At 36.4% G+C, this 18,109-nt stretch overlaps 1 protein-coding gene across 1 annotated transcript in view; it reads right to left on the reverse strand.

Moving 5' to 3' along the window:
- Window positions 1–18,109, reverse strand: part of WDR70 (WD repeat domain 70) — a 129,729-nt gene that overhangs the window by 47,416 nt on the left and 64,204 nt on the right. The window contains exon 10 of the mRNA XM_027878707.1: window positions 9,479–9,653. Coding sequence (XP_027734508.1) covers window positions 9,479–9,653 — 175 coding nt within the window. The remainder of the gene's footprint in view (window positions 1–9,478; window positions 9,654–18,109) is intronic.

Raw genomic sequence — 18,109 nt, forward strand, 5'->3', positions numbered from 1 at the left:
ATTTTCATATTTGTGACACGTGACAAGCCAATGCCTGGCAATGAAATGTTTTCTGCTGACTGCAACAGGTGTCCCTACTTCTGAAAAATTACTCAGGCTCTTCAAGGTGGTCCTGAATATAAACCAGTCCTCCTGTTACAAGAACAGGAATGCACTACCTGTAGCAGTTCTGCCCTTGAGAGCCCTGGTGAAACAGAATCTATAAAGGTCAATGCAGCGCACTCTCATGACCTCAACAGGAAATAGTTTGCTTACAGGTCTTGGGCTCAATCTGCCATCCAAATGAGACCATAAACCTGCATAAAGGTGAGGACAAAAAAAGGGTAGGGAAATACGATGCAATCACATCTATATGCTTGTACCAGGGAACGTGTTGATCACAGCAGTTACATTCATTGGGACCTCTTGGAGTCCACAAAAGCAACACACTCCATGATTATACAACAAATTGGGTTTTTTTAAGAGCATCTCTCTCTTTGTATCTGAATGAGCACAGTAGTTTATAATCTGGCATATTAAATATAAGCGCTGATTATCGGTGACTGCTTTGAGCACAAAACAGTCACAAGCCCAATCTGGAATTGATACATAGACATGGCACCAAGTGAAATAGTAACCATAAAGGCTACTCTGAATGAAAATTACATATGTTGAATTATCTAAGAATAAGTTGTTTAAATTCCCAGTGCTCAAAATGATGACACACATTCAGCAATTCTACTGAACTAAAATTTCACTGTAAGTCTCTGGGCATACTTAAGACACATTGTATATGTATTTACACATAATGTATGAAATACATAGGTAAGTCATATCCAACTCCAAGTCTAGCTCTCTATCTCATGAGAAATTTAGAACTTGGTTTAAGGAAGGCAGCTGTTCCACGGATGTATCTGATTTCAGTCTGTGTAGTATCACTGCAGTCACACATTAAATAAAACACAGCTGGACAATGCTCCACCTATTTCACCACCCTCTCTGCTAACTGTTTAGCACTAACATCTGTTGAAACCAAACTTTAGGAAACACGGAGACCATGAAAAAAACCCCTTTTTTTAAAAAATATTTTGCACTGGAAGAAGTTTTATTTACTTATAAAGAAAGCCTCACCTATATTCAAACAGGTCTGAATTACGAGATTTATGCCTAAAGTTGAGGGAGTCCTGCTCACTGAAGCTATCTTATAAAAAATATAATATTATTACAAATACTTGTAGCTTCATGTGATTGGTTTAGTTCTGTACCTGCTGCCAAGATGTGGTAGAGCTGTGCAGTTTGTCTTCTCATTCACAATCAGGGACATAAAACCAACTTTTTTTGTTTATAATCTTACGAATTCTCTAGAAATGCCATTTTTAATTAAAGTTAACTTATAAGATGTTCTTTAGGAGTGAGAACAGTCTATAGTATATCATGGCCAATTATTTAAGCTGTATCCAAAAGTGCACAAAAGTTCACCTTTTAATGGAAGTAACCATGAAACAACTGCTCTCTATGTTCCTTATCCAACCTGCTCTGAGTCAAATTATGTAACCTAATATTACATACAAAAACTATGCCTCACTGTAACTTGTCTTCAGAAAACCTCTATGTTTCCATGGATCAGAAGTCTTCATTACCTACTTTTTTGGTCGTAATCCACATGATCAAGCTGTAACAGCTTTCCTTTTGTTAAGCATTTTAAAATATGGGAGCTTTAGGCTTTTCTAATAAAGCAAACTGAATGACCAAGAGCTGCACAGAAATATACCTCTCACTGCTTTTACGAAATTCACAGCATAAACCTGATGTTCATCTCCTCACAAGCTTCAAGAACTACTGACAAACTAAGAACCACAACGAGAAATATTTGGACACAAAACCAGCTTCCTAATACCCATATCAAGCACAAAATCCTTTTCATAATTTACAAACCCTATCAGGCTCTAGACCACTGAACTGTTCAGCTTGCTTGAGCAATGCATACACTATGGTATCTAAAAGCCATTTCTCTGATAAGCCAGACCACTCTGAAGCTTACTTCTTGTTAGAACAAAAGGTAGTATCTGTGCTTTCAACTTTTTGCCTCTGCAAAAAAGAAGCATTTTCTCTAAAACAACACAGCTTGTTCAAGAAGACTCTTCTATTTCTGTTTCATCATTTCATCTTTCTATTTCTGTAACATTATTCATGTTATATTAATATTAATAACACTACAATATTAATAAAGCTAATCACATTGGTATAATGCCTACTCTTTTCTTCTCAAATTGTCATTTTGAAATGATTTCTGTTAAGTTCTACTTTTATTTTTTTAAACAGTAAACCAAAGAGAGATACATAATCTTAGCGGGATAAGACTTTTTCCCTTAACTATACATGAATCCAAAGTAAAATCCTTTAAGCTATTTTCACTAGGGTGTGACAGACCAAGATTTAGAATTGCCTTTCATCACTATATTAGATAGTGCAAACATTTAGATAGTTCTTAACTATAAACTGTTTATTACGTAAGAGAGAAACGCACTTAGAAATACAGCAGGGCACATTTTATCTTAGCATTTGATTGTCAGATTCTTTATTGTGGCTAGCTTCAGGGTACAGATAGTGATGTACTGGCTAAACCAGACGTATACAAAAAGGAATAATATATGAATCTGTTAATATTTGCTGCTGGCAAGCTTGTGTGTGATTTCCAGTTTCTGGAACAGAGGTCTGGCACATATACATATGGAATGAAAGGGTGGAATATTATGGATATGGAAAACTTACCTTAAGTTTGAAAGGGGAATATAGTATATTTGGATATCCTTCATCTTGTATTTACACAAGAAATTTCCAGATGTAGCCAGACTGCCCTCTTCAAAGCATGAAGCATGTTACTTACTTGGGGGAAATTGGAAGATTTGCCTGCTGTTTAACCATAATAGTGATGTTCAGTGAATGTAAGAACAGTCATTGTAAACTATTTCTATTAAATATTGACATTTCACTGGAATATTTTTAATGCTGTGAAGATATGGATATAAATGTTAAATCTATATTAAAAAAAAAAAAATCTAAATAGACAAGTGAGTATCCCATGGTAAAAAAAGAAGAAGAAATCTAGCTGGTGTGAAACGAGCACAATCCTGGACTGCTGTGATAGACAAGATACCAAAGACACACAATGAACAGGTAGAAACTGCAATTAAAAAGGCATCTGTACACCAGCAAAGCTTTCTAGTGGACAGACACAAGACATGTCAACAATTTATTACTGTGAGCTATGTCTTATGTAAAAAGCATCCTGCAACTGTGCAAATATCCAACAATCTCATCTTCCCAAAGCATAGGTATAAATCCCCTCAAAGGACCTTTCAATTAATGGAGAAAATATTTACAGCAAGTTTCAGATCTTACTACGAGTTTTGTTACTCTGTCTTGGCAGCATCAGCTGTAAAATCCATCAAGAACAGCAAAATAAAGTTTGCAAAAAAAAAATTTCCAAATAAGATCTGGACTTGGATTCTCATTCCAAAAAAAATGTACCTTACATAATAATTTTTCATTATCTAAATCTGTGCCCTTACTTGTACAGTATTCCTTCAAAATGGTTCCAGTACTTGTGAAACTTTTTGTCTCTGAAAACTCTACCTTAAAACTTCCAACTGCACACCACAAAACTAAAGCTTACAGAAACCCTTCCAAAGCAAACAATCACTAAATATAGAAATGTATTTATCTTACACCTATAAATCATGCAATTATTTGGAAAATACTTTTAACATGAGTATTTGTAATTAAAATGTACAGAGCTTAGATCTGCTTAACTTCATGCTTCTGCATGCTGCGACATCCCACTTTTCTTCCCCTTATATTTTGAGGATAGGGTGGATTAAGGGCTTGTGGAAAACAGGTTATTTGGATTACCACTTGATCACACCACTTTTGGGGATACTCATGTGGGCAGTCTATTATTATAGTGTTGAATTTCAATATTACTGTGCATTTTAAGTTCTGTAAAATCACTCTGAGCTTTAGCTAAGTAATTTGAACTGATCAAAATACATAAATTATTCTAGCAATTTAAAATCAGAGTAAGGTTTTAAAACCAGGAAAAAAGAAAATGCTAGCAAAGCAGTAATTCAGCAACACTGTGGCAGATGCTCACTTTTGAGCAGGAAATAGCTGAAGAATGGAGTTAAACATGCCACTAAGTCTTCTATGAAACAAGAAAGTAAAAAAATAGAAGTTAATCACTAGCTATAAAAATCTTTCCATGTGCAGTGAATCAATTTGCTTAATGAGAATTATGTTGAAAATCATAAAACACTGCATCTTTTCTGTTCAGATTTGCAGTATGTAAGAAGATAAACCTATCACAGATTTATTTGTCAAAACTAAGTCTTTACTACTTGTAGTGCAGCCATTAGATAGCTAAATGCTGATAAAAACTACTCAAAGTTTCTAATCAAATTTAATATTAGAAGGAAAAAAAAAACCTGACAAGATTTTGCGTGTACAAGCTGCTTTCCTAAAGGTATTTAAATTTAGAAGGCATGATCACTTCTTACAAACTCTGCCTCCCCAACATCCTTATTAATATTTTTATATGACAGCTGGAATGATATACTGTAAAATATGTGATGTGTGAAACTGAGCAACATGATTCAGGCTGCCATATACAGAGAAGTTCTTTATGCTGAATAAACTCAGGAAAAGCTGGAGTTAAAAATTCACACAACAGGTAGTTTCATCAGCTGGTTTGAAAGATTAAGAAAGGTTAACTCAAAAAAATCCTGTTTGTAATGACTGGAAAACATCCTGATCCTGTTGGAAATTGCTTATCCTTATTGTGGAAAATGAGGGGAGTTTCTCTGTTCAATAAAGAGATTTCAATAGATTTTAACTGACAATACACTTCAAAAATAACTTCATTCTTTCCATATCTCTATGAATGAGACACTCCCACTCCTAGACAGGAAAACCAGGCACACAGAGGTTCACCGATTGCAGGACACCCTGCACTCTTGATACTCAAGACTGGCTCCATGGATCAGTTTGTTCAGAAATATCTGTTACTACTTGTAAGAGATACTGGCTTGCAAAAATCCCTGAGTGGGCAAGCACAGGCAAGATGAGGAACCTATCTGAACTGCAGATAAAACTTGTGGTTTTACTGAATTGCCCTGTGAATCAGTAATTTTCAAGATCCTGTCTTACTTTGACCCCTAACGCTCCTCAGCTCTCCATCTTTGCCAGAGACTTTCTCCACATCTCAGAACATTTAAATTCAGAGAGTTCTAATGTGTGGTGTTATGATTGACTATTTCACACTGTTGTTTCCACTATTCATTCGAAGTTTGAAGGAAGTTATTTTTTATGTCCTTTGAAGCTGTTATTTTAAGCCAAGTTGACAGTGTTCATAATATTTCAAACACACTGACAGATCATTCTGCTAATGTGCACTGTAAATGCACACGTACGTGAACCTTAAAGAAAAACCATACACTGACAAAATAACATACGTGAGAAAATAACACAGATTTATGACAAAACAAAAAAATCCTCTGAGGCAGGTGATTATAATGGATCATGATCCTGCTGAGGAAGTTTGGAGAAATGCAAGACAGAGCAGGAATGCATTTGGCTAACTTCAGAATTAACAAGTTACCAATGTCAGTGTCATGAAGAAGAAAAAAAAATCTTCCTCCAAAAGTTCTAAAAGTGTTTTTACTCTCACTACATACAGCTGGGAGATTTGGAATCATACCAAAAAAACAGTGGAAGTAGAAAACTGAATGAAACATTCATGGTGTGCATTACTAGTCAGAACTTAAGAAGTGAACTGATCACACACCAAAATTACTTCCTACACACAACAACATAATTTGAGAAAAAAAAGCAGATACTGAGATGGCTCTAAAATGGCTTGGAAAAAAACAACTAACCAATGAAATTAGCTTACAAGAAACAGCTACTTTGACTTCATCAGGACTGATAAAACATGTTGTAGAAAATACCTTGCCTTTCTCTAAATAATAATAATTTAAAAATAAAAAATTATTTATTTGTGCCGTTCTAGACCAAGTTCTACACTATGCAGCACTGTACAACACAAGTGATGTGACTGTGGCGTTGGGGATGCCACCACACAACAGGTTAATTTTTAATTTGTTTGCCCTCTGATAATCACATTGATAGGATTCCTGCAGTCAGGTGTACGAAGTAATGCGTGAAACAGAGAATAATAAACCTATGCCAGCATCAGAAACCATGACTACAGTGGCAAGGGGAGATTTGTGGGAGTTCATCAGGTGGCTTCTGTCACCCTGTCAAGTGGTATTGTGGTGGCTTCCCAGCAGCACTGCACTACTGTGCCTGCTTCTAACAAGCGCCCCTTTTGCTTGAGGAAAGGGCATCATCATACCCTCTTTCCTGCTGGGGTGTTCACTTCTGTCCTTGGAACTGCTGCTTGGTACTTCAATACATGAAGAAGTAATGCATGCAATCCTGTGCCATGTGCTCTGAGATGACCCTGCTTGAGCAGGGAGATTGGACCAGATGACCCACTGCGGTCCCTTCCAACCTTATCCACTCTGTGATTCTGTGCTGCACTCACAAGCCTTCTCCTGTGGGAAAGCAGGGGCTTTACATTTTCACTGAAGCAAAGAGGAACTTCGCTCTTTTTCAAGTGGGCTCTGTGTTTGGCAGCAGTTTGTACTCAACTCAAAAATAAGTGCATCTAAAAATCTTTACAGACACCAGGATAACAGGCATTATGGATGTCTATGTCATATGAGCCATAATATCTGGATAGAACATCTTCCCGGATTTAGTTTGTTCTGTTACTGTCACATGCAGGAGCAGTGGGACAGGTACGCAAGATCAGGGATGAAATGTCATTTATATTTTTGCATAAAGGCAAAACCAAATTCAAGCAGTCACAACAGGCCTTTATTAGGTTAGCCCTGTCATGAAAGTATAGTCAAATAAGCTAGAGTTTTAAACATCTTCAATCTTTCCTTCTTCCTGCTGCATATGGACCAAACCTATAGTTTGGTCCCAAACCATAGTCTAAAACAATGCAGAATTATTTCTAACTGATCAAGTATAAGAAATATATCAACTATTTTCAACCAGTGATTTTTGTTACTGACTCAATAGACCCTTCTCAAACTAAACAAAAATGCTCTGTTAATTTTGACTGGAAACACAGTTGCACTGCAGCACAGTAAAGTCTGTATATATGGCTCCACACTTGTTTCAACTAAGCCAAATGATATTTGCTAAATGGGAATCAAAAATTTTCTGTTTAAAAATCAGAAGTTAATATTTCTACTATATATTTCTTCAGGCATTTACCCCCCACATCTCAGTCCTCCACAGCTTTACCTTTTTTCCTGTGTCACATATAATTTCGTAGCCCCAGAACTGCACCAGTTTATAATGACTTAACATTTTCTTGTTTGCCTTTGCAAGCGTCTCTGTATCCTGTCAGGCCAGTAAGTGCTTTCATCATTCCACTGCAGGAGTCAGTCTCATCCTCTTCTTTTTAATTGTTATGATGAACACATGTTCCTTTTGAAAAATTTTTACTTATCCCTTCTCCATCCCCAAATGTAAGATGAAGGCTTTTTCTAACTATTTGATCATGATTACTTTTGGAACATTTGATTCTAACTATACACAGGGAATCCCAGAGAACACCAGCAGATTTAGATAACAATACCACTAAAAATTCAATTTATACTGCTCCTTCACCCAAAAATCTTGTACCTTTCTTAATGGTACCAACAAAGGCAAAGACAAAAATTCTTTAGACTTTAAAAATACAAACCCAAGGACACCATCAACTTAATTTCCACTAGGAGATCACTTCAGTCTTGCATTGCTATACAAGGGTCACCCACTGGTGCACAAGATGCACAGGATATATCTTTAAATTACTCATAATCACCTTAAACTGCACTCAATCAGTATTGCAATATGTCATCTTACAGACACAGAAAAGTTCAAAAGGAAAAGCACATGAAAAAGCAGACTACCAAGAGCACTATTGTTAAAACTACACCAGAAAGCTTAATATTTCAATACTGTATATGTTAAAATAAACAACATACACAGGTGATGAAAGCCAGTCTCTGAAAAATTTATTATTCTGTTAGAACAAGTTTACACTTAGGATGAATTCTCAAGCTTCATGCCATTAGGAAGTTTTACTGGGTTTATACTGGAAATAAAAACAGAAATAAAAATAGATGACAATCCCAAAATACAGGCTGTACTTTGAGAATGATCAACAGACTTTCTTTTCCTTTTAAATCTATACATTTCCTCCTGCCTCCAGCAATCAGATCTTTTTCAATCTTCATGAAAAGCTCCCTAAAATGTCTGTTTTCTCTTTTAAAATCAAATGTTTTGAAAGATGAAGTTGAACAGACTAACATAACCTGTACTAGTTCAGTGTTACTTCCCCCAGGTCATCCTACTGGAATTGTACAGCTTTCAGAGATTTATGATGTCAGTTTCATTCAAAGGATCCTGCCCTTCCCGCCCCATTTCCTCTGTAATCTCTAAAAAATTGACCCAATTCTCATTTTCTCCTCCTATGCACACTATTGGTACTTATCCCACTCCTTTTATTTCCTTGGGTAAGGTGGGCATAGAGGATATGGAGGATTTACTAAGATGATTAATTTTAGAAGCAGTAAAGCTTAGCCTGGTGAATTTGCACTTGACATTGCAAAAATCAAACTCCTGGAACTGGACTGGTTTGTGAACTATACTATACAAAGCAACAGTGAGCACTGGTTGCTCTAAGCTTCAGAGTAGCAAGAATTCTAATATTCTTTGTCACTTCAAGTCTTAACTATCGAAAATTCAATTTTGAGTTCAATATGAACATAAATATTTCATAATTCTGAAGAATTTGAAATAGTTTCCATTCTGTTTCTGAGTCATTTTCATGCATTTACATGAATTGTTCAGATCTGTCTCAGTGTTAATTCTTACACATTGGACGATATGACAGTATTTGCCATTTAATGTGCAGCACTGGCCTTATCCTCACCTGCTTAGATGCTATTCTCCTCTACTACATGGATTAATAACTGATTTCAGTATCAAGATTTAAGAGTTACTTCTTAATGTATTGAATATCTCAAATAAATTACATAAGAACTAACAAGTAATTACAGCTTTTCTCGCACACACCGCACCTTAAATGAATAATATTCTAGGTACAGGTATCTGGCCAACCTTTTTTTTTTTTTCAAAGAGAGTACCAACAGTTTTCTCAGTGTTCTGAACTGAATGGTAGCACACTGAATGATCAGTTGTAGAAAGATATAAACAATATTAAGCTATGACTATGAGTTATTTAGTTTTCAAGGCAGAGGGGGAAGGAGAGGAGGGGAAATAAAATAAAAGATAAATTACCAAAATTGATTTTATCAGCTTCAATATTCAGTACTTGATATATTAGAAGCATATAGTTGTCAAATACTTGACTTACACTCATATTCCTATCCCAGATCTGGATAGAGCCATCTTGACAGCCAGCTGCAATAAGTTTACCATCTCTGCTGTATGTGCAAGTTGTAGGAATCACCCGTTTCCCTTGAACTGATCGCGGCTTAAATACACTTTTGTGCTTTTTTTCATTGTTAACATCCCATGTCCTCACAGTTCTGGAAAAAAAAGAGTTTAAATAAACAGTTGGTTTAGATAAAGTTGATACATACAAAATAATTCCTTTTTGTGATATAATCAAACCCCTTTTCCAGCACAGATGGCATATAACATTGTTCAAATTAGGTTATAATGGCAAAGTAGTATTTAAGATGTGATGACAATTCTCCAAGTAAGAAACATCATATTCACTAAAATGTGTCTGAAGGTTAAAAATAAAAATTTAAAAAAACTAAAACAGTTTTTCCCAAAACTTCATGTTAATACATAGCTTATTTACAACTCAAAAGATAACAAATGGTTAATACACAAGTACTACATAGTCTCCACTGTCACTGGAAATCAAGAAGGTGAGAGTATTTAGTCCTTTGCAAAGAATGAATACTTCAGGAAACTGGCATGAATGCTTATACAAATGCATTAACAGAACAGATTTTCTTAATTATTCTCACTTGACAACAACTGAAAATTCTCCTTTTAACTGATTGGTTGTTCTTCAGACTTTTTTTTTTAAAGGCATTTTGAACGTTAATTGCAATATTATTATAGTTCTCTTCCACTAATCCTGAAAGTCTTAGCTTTCTACTATAAAAGTGTTCTTCAAACACTTTACCAAGACTCATTTATGTAATATTGGTTTTTTAAGTTAAGTTTTTCCCACATTACTAGCAAAATAAATATATCCTTTCTGTTTTTAATGGAAAAAGAGTATCTTCCTGGATCTTCACTGTTCCTTAGATACACAAAAACATCCAAAAGAGATAGAACTAAAACTCTGAGATACAGGTGGACTCTTTAAATTGTCTCAGATACAAATGTTTTCTGTCCATTTAATATGTTGAGGTCTCTCCAGATAAAAATTCAAAACTCTTCTGGCATCTAATGCAGAGAAGAGTTTCAGGATTTGGCACAGGAAGGAAGATCATTTATTTAGAAAGAAAAAAACTCAAAGTTCTCAAGACAACCTCATTTGTTTAGACTATACAAACATTGCCTATGATCCAACAGCACATAATTCATTGGTCTCTAGCAAAGCAAATACAACTGTAACAAAGGCTGCCATTTCTCCAGACTGAGACAAGACACCACAGCATAACATTAGGAACTTCCATTAGAGCTACAAGACCAGACAGGCCACAGAGCTGACATTTATATAACTCTAGAATAAAACAGACAAGAAAATGAGCGGGAAAGAGCTCATAGAAGTTACATTTAATTGCACATTTAATTACAGTAATGAGAAATCAGCAATAAAGTTAGAATGAAAAAGTAAAATGAATCTCCAGTAGTCCATAATAAAGTCAAGATTAGTTTCAATTTTAAAAGTCTTCAAATATCATATCTGTAAGGCATCACTTAATCACTCTACTTGGAGCTCTACCATTACACATTTGAGTGTTCTGATGACTGGTTTGAGTTTGAGATTTTGTGGGTTTTGTTGGGGTTTGGAGTTTTAAAAATTATTTTTATTTAAAATTAAACATTAGATTACTATTACGATTAGGTCAATTAAATGATCTTCAGAGGATTTTTCCATCTTCAACCACTATGTGATTCTAAGATTCCATTCCTCCTCTCACTGTGTTATCAATAATCATCTGAGTTTCCTACCTTTCAGCAGGTACATCAATACTTTCTCCCATTGTGGTATTTGCTCAAAACTTGAGTCTTTTCCCATTCCCTTTCCCTCATAATATCACAGAATATCCTGAGTTGGATGGGACTCACAAGGATCATTGAGTCCTACTCCAGGTCCTGCACAGGACAGCCCCAAGAGTCACATCATATGCCTGAGAGCATCATTCAAACATTTCTTGGACTCTGTCAGGCTTAGTGCTGTGATCACTTCCCTGGGAAGCCTGTTCCAGTGCCCAGTGACCCTCTGGGCAAAGTAGCTTTTTCTAATACCCAACCTAAACATTCCCTGACACAACTGCAGGCCATTCCCTCGTGTCCTGTCATTGGTCACCACAGAAAAGAGGTCAGTGCCTGCCCTTCTGCTTCCCCTCACAAGGAAGTTGTAGGCTTCTTCAATCCTTCCAAAATCTCATTTGAATAACCTACACCTTAAGCTTCTCTACTTCCTTCAGCGATGACCATCTCCTACTGACAAGCCACATCCTCTCTTACAGTGCGAGTTTCCAAGGACAGCTTTGGCATTCCCCTTCTCAGAAGGTAACATGATTATGTGCAATGAACTTTTAAAGCCTGCCTCCTCCTCTTTGCCCTTTATCTCAGATGCCTCACAACCATCTTAGATGTAATTCCAAAAACAATCTCTCAATCACCCATTACCACACTAATTCTTCATTTCTGCTGGCATGGAAAGACTTTTTTAAAACCTTAAGTTGCCTGTTTTTAGGGCTCAAAATCCTGTCAAAACCTCAATAGTTTCACAGCATTACAGAGCATATTTAAACCTTCTTATTATTTTACCTTTACACTGTAAAAGAAGAATACTTGTGTGTATATATATATATATATATACTTGCATACTCTTGTTCCTTATAAAACACATTAAAAAAAATATGAGCCCTAAATTATGTGTAGTAAGTTAGCCGAAAAATACAAGTTTCTTGAACTGCTGCTTCTGCTGCAAACAGTTGGCCACATTCCCACACATGAGTTACATGCCTTGTCAAAAATGCCCACACAGCTTACAGTACACGCTTAACGTTCCCTCAGTGTTTTCTTAACATCCCCACACTAAATGTGGGTTTTCTGCTGCCTTACTGCTACTGAATTCAATGAGAAAATTTTTCTACTAAAATAAAATAAAATATAAGAAGTCATCTATGTATCACTTAGAAATCAAGCCCTTAACTCTTGAGCTAAGACTGAGCTCTTTAACGTATTATTTATGGAAACATTTCCTACTCCTATTTAAAAATGCACATCAAATTGCAAACACATCTCATAACACCATGGGCAAAATTTCATCTTAGCACTGTTTCTGACGGAATCAGTACCAACCAAAACATCAGGAGTCATCTGTAAACTGTGTATGTTTAATATTTTCCTTCAGAGTAGTAATGGACTAGAAATGGGGACCACTGAAGGACCTCAAGGACATACCTTCACTGGAGTGAGAGGACATAGCCATAAACTGTACCAGGAGATGTTTAGGTTGGACATTAGGATGAATTTCTCTACAGAAAGGGTTATTAGATATTGGAATGGGCTGCCTGTGAAGGTGGTGAAGCCACTGTCCCTGTTCAAGGGAAGACTGGACATGGCACTTGGTGCCATGGCCTTGTTGATACAGTAGTGTTTGGTCCACAAGTTGGACTCAGTCTTACAGGTCTTTTCCAACATAATTGATTCTGTGATACCCCATTCCAAGGGCCTTCATCACATAGTCTGACGCAGGTTAATTTGTTCTGACAGTCTCCTTTCACCCTCCATGCTCCATCAATATCCATCTGAGCATCATGTCTCTTCTTTCAGCAGGCACTTTGATGCTTTGCCCTGTCTAGAGTTTATACTTGGAATTAATTCACAGAATATTCTGAGTTGGAAGAGACTCACAAGGATCACTGAGTCCAAGTCTATAGTGAATGGCCCATACAGAGTTTAAACCCACAAACCTTGGTGTTATTAGCACCATGCTCTGCTTGAAGCCCTTTTCCAGGCCCTTTCCCTTATGACATTTAATTTCTCTGTCATAGAGTGGGACCTGAACAAATTCGGGAAGTGGGCCCATGTGTATCTCATGAAGTTCAACAAGACTAAGTACAAGATCCTACACTTGGGTTGGGTCAACTCCAGATATGAGAAGAACTCACTCAGAGCATCCCTGCCAAGAAGGACTTGGGGATTCTTATGAATGAAAAGCTAGGCACAACCCAGCAATGTGTGCTTGCAGCCCAGAAAGCCAAACATGTCCTGAGCTGCATCCAAAAAACACTGTTGGCAGAAGGTCGAGAGATATGATTCTGTCCCTCTACTCCACTCTTCTAAGACCCAACCTGGAGTGCTGCATCCAGCTCTGGGATTCCCAGCGTATGAAGGACATAGATGTGCCAGAGCAAGTCCAGAAGAGGCAACAAAGATGATCAGGGGCTGGAGCACCTCTGCTATGAGGAAAGGCTGAGAGTGTTAGGGTTGTTCAAATAGGAGAAGAAAAGGCACTAGGAAGACCTTAGAATGCCTTCCAGTACTAAAAAGGCGCTTATAAAAATGAGGGAAAGTGATTTTTACACAATCAGACAGTGCCAGAGCAAGGGGTGATAGTTTTTAACTAGAACAGGACAAATTTAGCTTAGATATTAGGAATAAATTCTTTACTGTTAGGGTGGTGAGGCACAGGTTGCTCAGAGGAGTTGTGGATGCCACATCCCTGAAGTCTTCAAGGCCAAGTTGGACAAGGATCTGAGCAACCTGATCTAGTTGGTGGCATTCCTGCCCTTGGCGGGAGGAGGTTGGAATTAGATGATCCTTAAAGTCTCTTCCAACACAAATAATTCTATGATTTAATGTGATACTATGGTTAATACTTACCTCCTCCCATTCTAGCCAGAAGGAAAGGGCATAAAAAGGCAAAGTAGCATAGAAACCTGAATTATTTAATTTCAGGGAATATTGTCTTTAAACTGGCAATATGGCAAAACCACTCTAAGACTGCTTCCTTATATTCTGCTGCTGACTCTCAGTCACCATACCACACAACAGTACAATTTGGAATTATGCCTCTCGGTTTTTTCCAGAATATTTTGTACAATTTGATGATTCTTCCTCCTCCTCAGATATAATGAAAAAATAAATGAGTTTACATTACAGAAGTTCCATTTTCACCTAAGCTCTCTGGGTCTAGTATGTTGTTTGTGTTGAAACGAGTAAAAAAATTTTACCCCTGCATCAATCAGATAATTTCCAGGGCAGTCATTTTGGTTAAAAAAACCCTCTCACTAAGAGTATCTCCTCCAACCTAAAAAAGGGGGGGGATGAAACAACAACACTGTTTTATGCTCTATATTGCACCATTTAGCAGAAGTATAATACTAATCTTTATCTGTTGATAGGTAAAACCAAGATATTTTTGAACTCCACTGAAAACAAAAGATAAACATTTCCTAAATGAGGGGGTTTTTTCCACCTGAAAATAAACTGTCTAATAGATGTTAGTTCTCTAGCAAAAACTACATATACAGATTTTTTTTTTAATCTAGCCCTACAATATATGTTTGTTCATGACATCAAGTTTTAATATACTGAATGATAAGTACAGTCACATGAACATTTTTCTTTTTCATACATTCCTTTTCAATTAAGACTTCCATGAAAAAGGGTGCACCTACATATGTTTAAATTTAACATTTTAAATGGTGGATTCCACATCTGCAAAACAGATTTTGCAAAACTGATTTTGAAAAGTTGTTATATTTGCCAAGAGCAACTCAAAGCAACTTAGAAAAGGAGGGGAATGTTCTTTTGGAAAGGTAATGTGGATATTTTCGTGACCACTGAGAAGTTAAATGACTCATATTAAACAAGTAATTTAATTACTGAGGTTCAAGAGGGTTTTGAGGGGGTTGGTTTTCTCTTTTTTCCCTTATTCATGTTCTTATGATGTTATTACTAAGTCAGAATTTCTAATAAAATTAATTATTGGCAAAACTTTCATTATTGTATTCTCTTTGCCCTCCTTTAGCAGAACTAAGTTACAGTCTTCTTCTGTTGACCACATGGGACCCAATGAAGGTTGAATCACCTGCCAGATATGGAAAAAATTTGTACACAAAAACAGATAGAGAAATCCAAAGAAACTTTCCATATTTGTTTGGCAGAAAACTTCTAAATAAGCTACCTACTTCCAGCATCTGAAGGGAGTTAAAATAATTTGAACCAGAATACTAGAAAAGTCACATCCAACACATGTAAAATCATAACTACGGACGGAATTGTCAAAAATATTTACACAACATAATTTACAACAATTCTTCAGCTTTTCTGTTAGATATATAAAACATAAATACAAAAAAAGCCTAGAAATTTTAACAGATAAAATATTTAATGGAGTAAAAAAAAACTATATGTGATATACAGCAAATGAGTTAGGTAATTATGAAACCATTTTTCCAAATTTTTAAATAAAATTGGTAGCCCTTCTCAACAGGAGAAATTATCATCATTTGCATGTACAAGTACAGCTGCATAGTAGTTACTATTTGGGTGGGAGAGAACACTAAAACATCATAACAGTGAATGGGAGGGAACTACTGTTCTTCAGGAATGAACTAAAAATGGACTAAAGAGCAGCAACTCAAAATTAAAATGACACAAAAGCATGTCTGAGAGAGCATGGCAGGATGGCCTACCCCGATAAGGCCTAGAATCCAACCAGAGAATGCACACAAGGCAAGCCATCATGCAAGTTCTGCTGGTGGCACCAGAGTGCTGTTTTGGTGTTGAATTATGCTAAGGTCAGCCTGGTTCAACAAACTGCAAACACACATCCTGCTTTTTGAAGTAGATTTGACAGACAAGCTAGTTGCTGGCCTGTAAATCTATAAGTCCATCGCTTTATAACTATAAAACCCCAGTCTAACTTTCATATGGCAGATTCTTCCACATATTTCCTTGAAGTGTGGAACTTCTCCCACAAAGCAGGTACACCTCTTCACAGTTACTTCCCAGGGGTTACGAGAGAGATCTGCTCACTACCTCACATGGTGAGTTATATCAATCTCTACTTAATGATTGTTTCTTTTGCTAGCTTTGATGCAATTGTTTTAATATAATTGCTTTAATTCAGTGCACTATACTACTTCATGTTATATTATACCCTGGTAGGTTTTTAGCTTTTACACTCTGTAATAAATGATTTTGATTAAGATCTTTCATCTGTTCACTCATCTGTTCATTTGTCATAATAAATAATTCACTTCATAGAAATATGTCCAGTTTGCTGCAATTAAAACCTGTGCGACAGAGTGATTTAATCACAACTCAACAGTTCCCTAAATTTAAACCATTGACACAACTCGAGGCTACAAGGATTCAGCCGCACCTTAACTCATCTCCGAGGAGTTTAGAAAGCAAGCGAGTCTTTTCTGCACCTTGTGACTCAAGTTGTGAGTCCATGACTTCTTCAATAACTTTGTCTAAGCCTTCCACTCCCACCCACGATGGAGAGTAACCATTTTGAATTACTAAGCAACAATCCCACTGCTGGCCAATATATGCAACACTTCAGGAAAAGGAAACTAGAAAATGAGATAGAGAACTAAATGAGTTTTAGCTGGGCTAAGAAACCAGAACTAATAGAGGTAAAGGAGAGGAGTAGAAACGGACAGAGAGACAGATTAAGGAGAATAAAAACAAAGAATGTAAATTATAATGTCATGCCAGACTTGGCATGACTGCTTTCAAGTCAGCTGTGCAGCAGGTCCACGAGAGGAAAACAGCAGCAGCAAATGCTAGTGAGATATGACATACAATCACTTCCGAATGAGAAACTGGCCAACAGATGCATTCAGATACAAAGGGTTACCCACCAATATGTGTCTATGACCCTTTAGGGGTTATACTGTAAAGACACAGTAGAATACTTGCCAACAGAACCTCTTACTTATGACATAACGAGTCTGTTTTTAATGCAATGCAAAGCGCACAAGCTTTCCAGATTGAGTAATTTTCGTGTTTTCCCAGATTAAACCCTGGTGAGGATACCAATACAAAAAAGCACTCTCTAAAAAGGTAAAACATTTAAGAGCAGAAAGAGTTATATCTTAGAAACAAGACAGTAAATAACATAAGTCTTAAAATTTTTTTAATTATCAGATTCCATACATAAAATTACATTGTATTTGCAAATGAATTACATATCTACTTCAGCAATTCCCTTGGATGTGCCTGTCCAAAGCGATGAAAAAAGTACTCTCTGGAATTCTGCACCGAAATTTTTTTAAAGTATATTTTTACTTCCTCCAAAACCTGAAAACTCCCCCAAAGTATCTTCATGCCAGCTCATCAAAATGACCAACTCCAAAATTCCATCCTCCTCAAAGCTATAGCAGACATACTTTGCACATCACATTGGCAGAGAGAAGGAATGACAAAATATAGCACAGAAAAAAATCCCAATTCTATATTTTAAATGTTGACATTTATCAACTATCAACAACAGCTGTTACGACAAAGCAAAAGGAAGAGCATCCAGTCACACAAATGGGAATATTTCAGAACAGATCATAAAAGAAATTCCAAGATTCTGTCCTAGACATTTTCCTCCCTTGCGAATTCACACTGTAGCACACTTCACACTTCAGGGATAAAAAGAGAGTTTACCAGCTATGGAAGAAAGGGCTGATTACTTATGAAGAATTCAGGAAGACAGCTAGATTATGCAGACAGAAAATCAGGGATGCAAAAGCACAATTTGAAGTTAAATTGGCCACTTCTGTTAAGGATAACAAAAAGCACTTCTATAAATACATTAATAACAGAAGGAGGG

This window comes from Empidonax traillii, unplaced genomic scaffold (assembly GCF_003031625.1).
Source record: "Empidonax traillii isolate 1590-97213 ecotype Southwest subspecies unplaced genomic scaffold, ASM303162v1 scaffold44:size1908036, whole genome shotgun sequence".
Taxonomy (NCBI): Eukaryota; Metazoa; Chordata; class Aves; order Passeriformes; family Tyrannidae; genus Empidonax; species Empidonax traillii.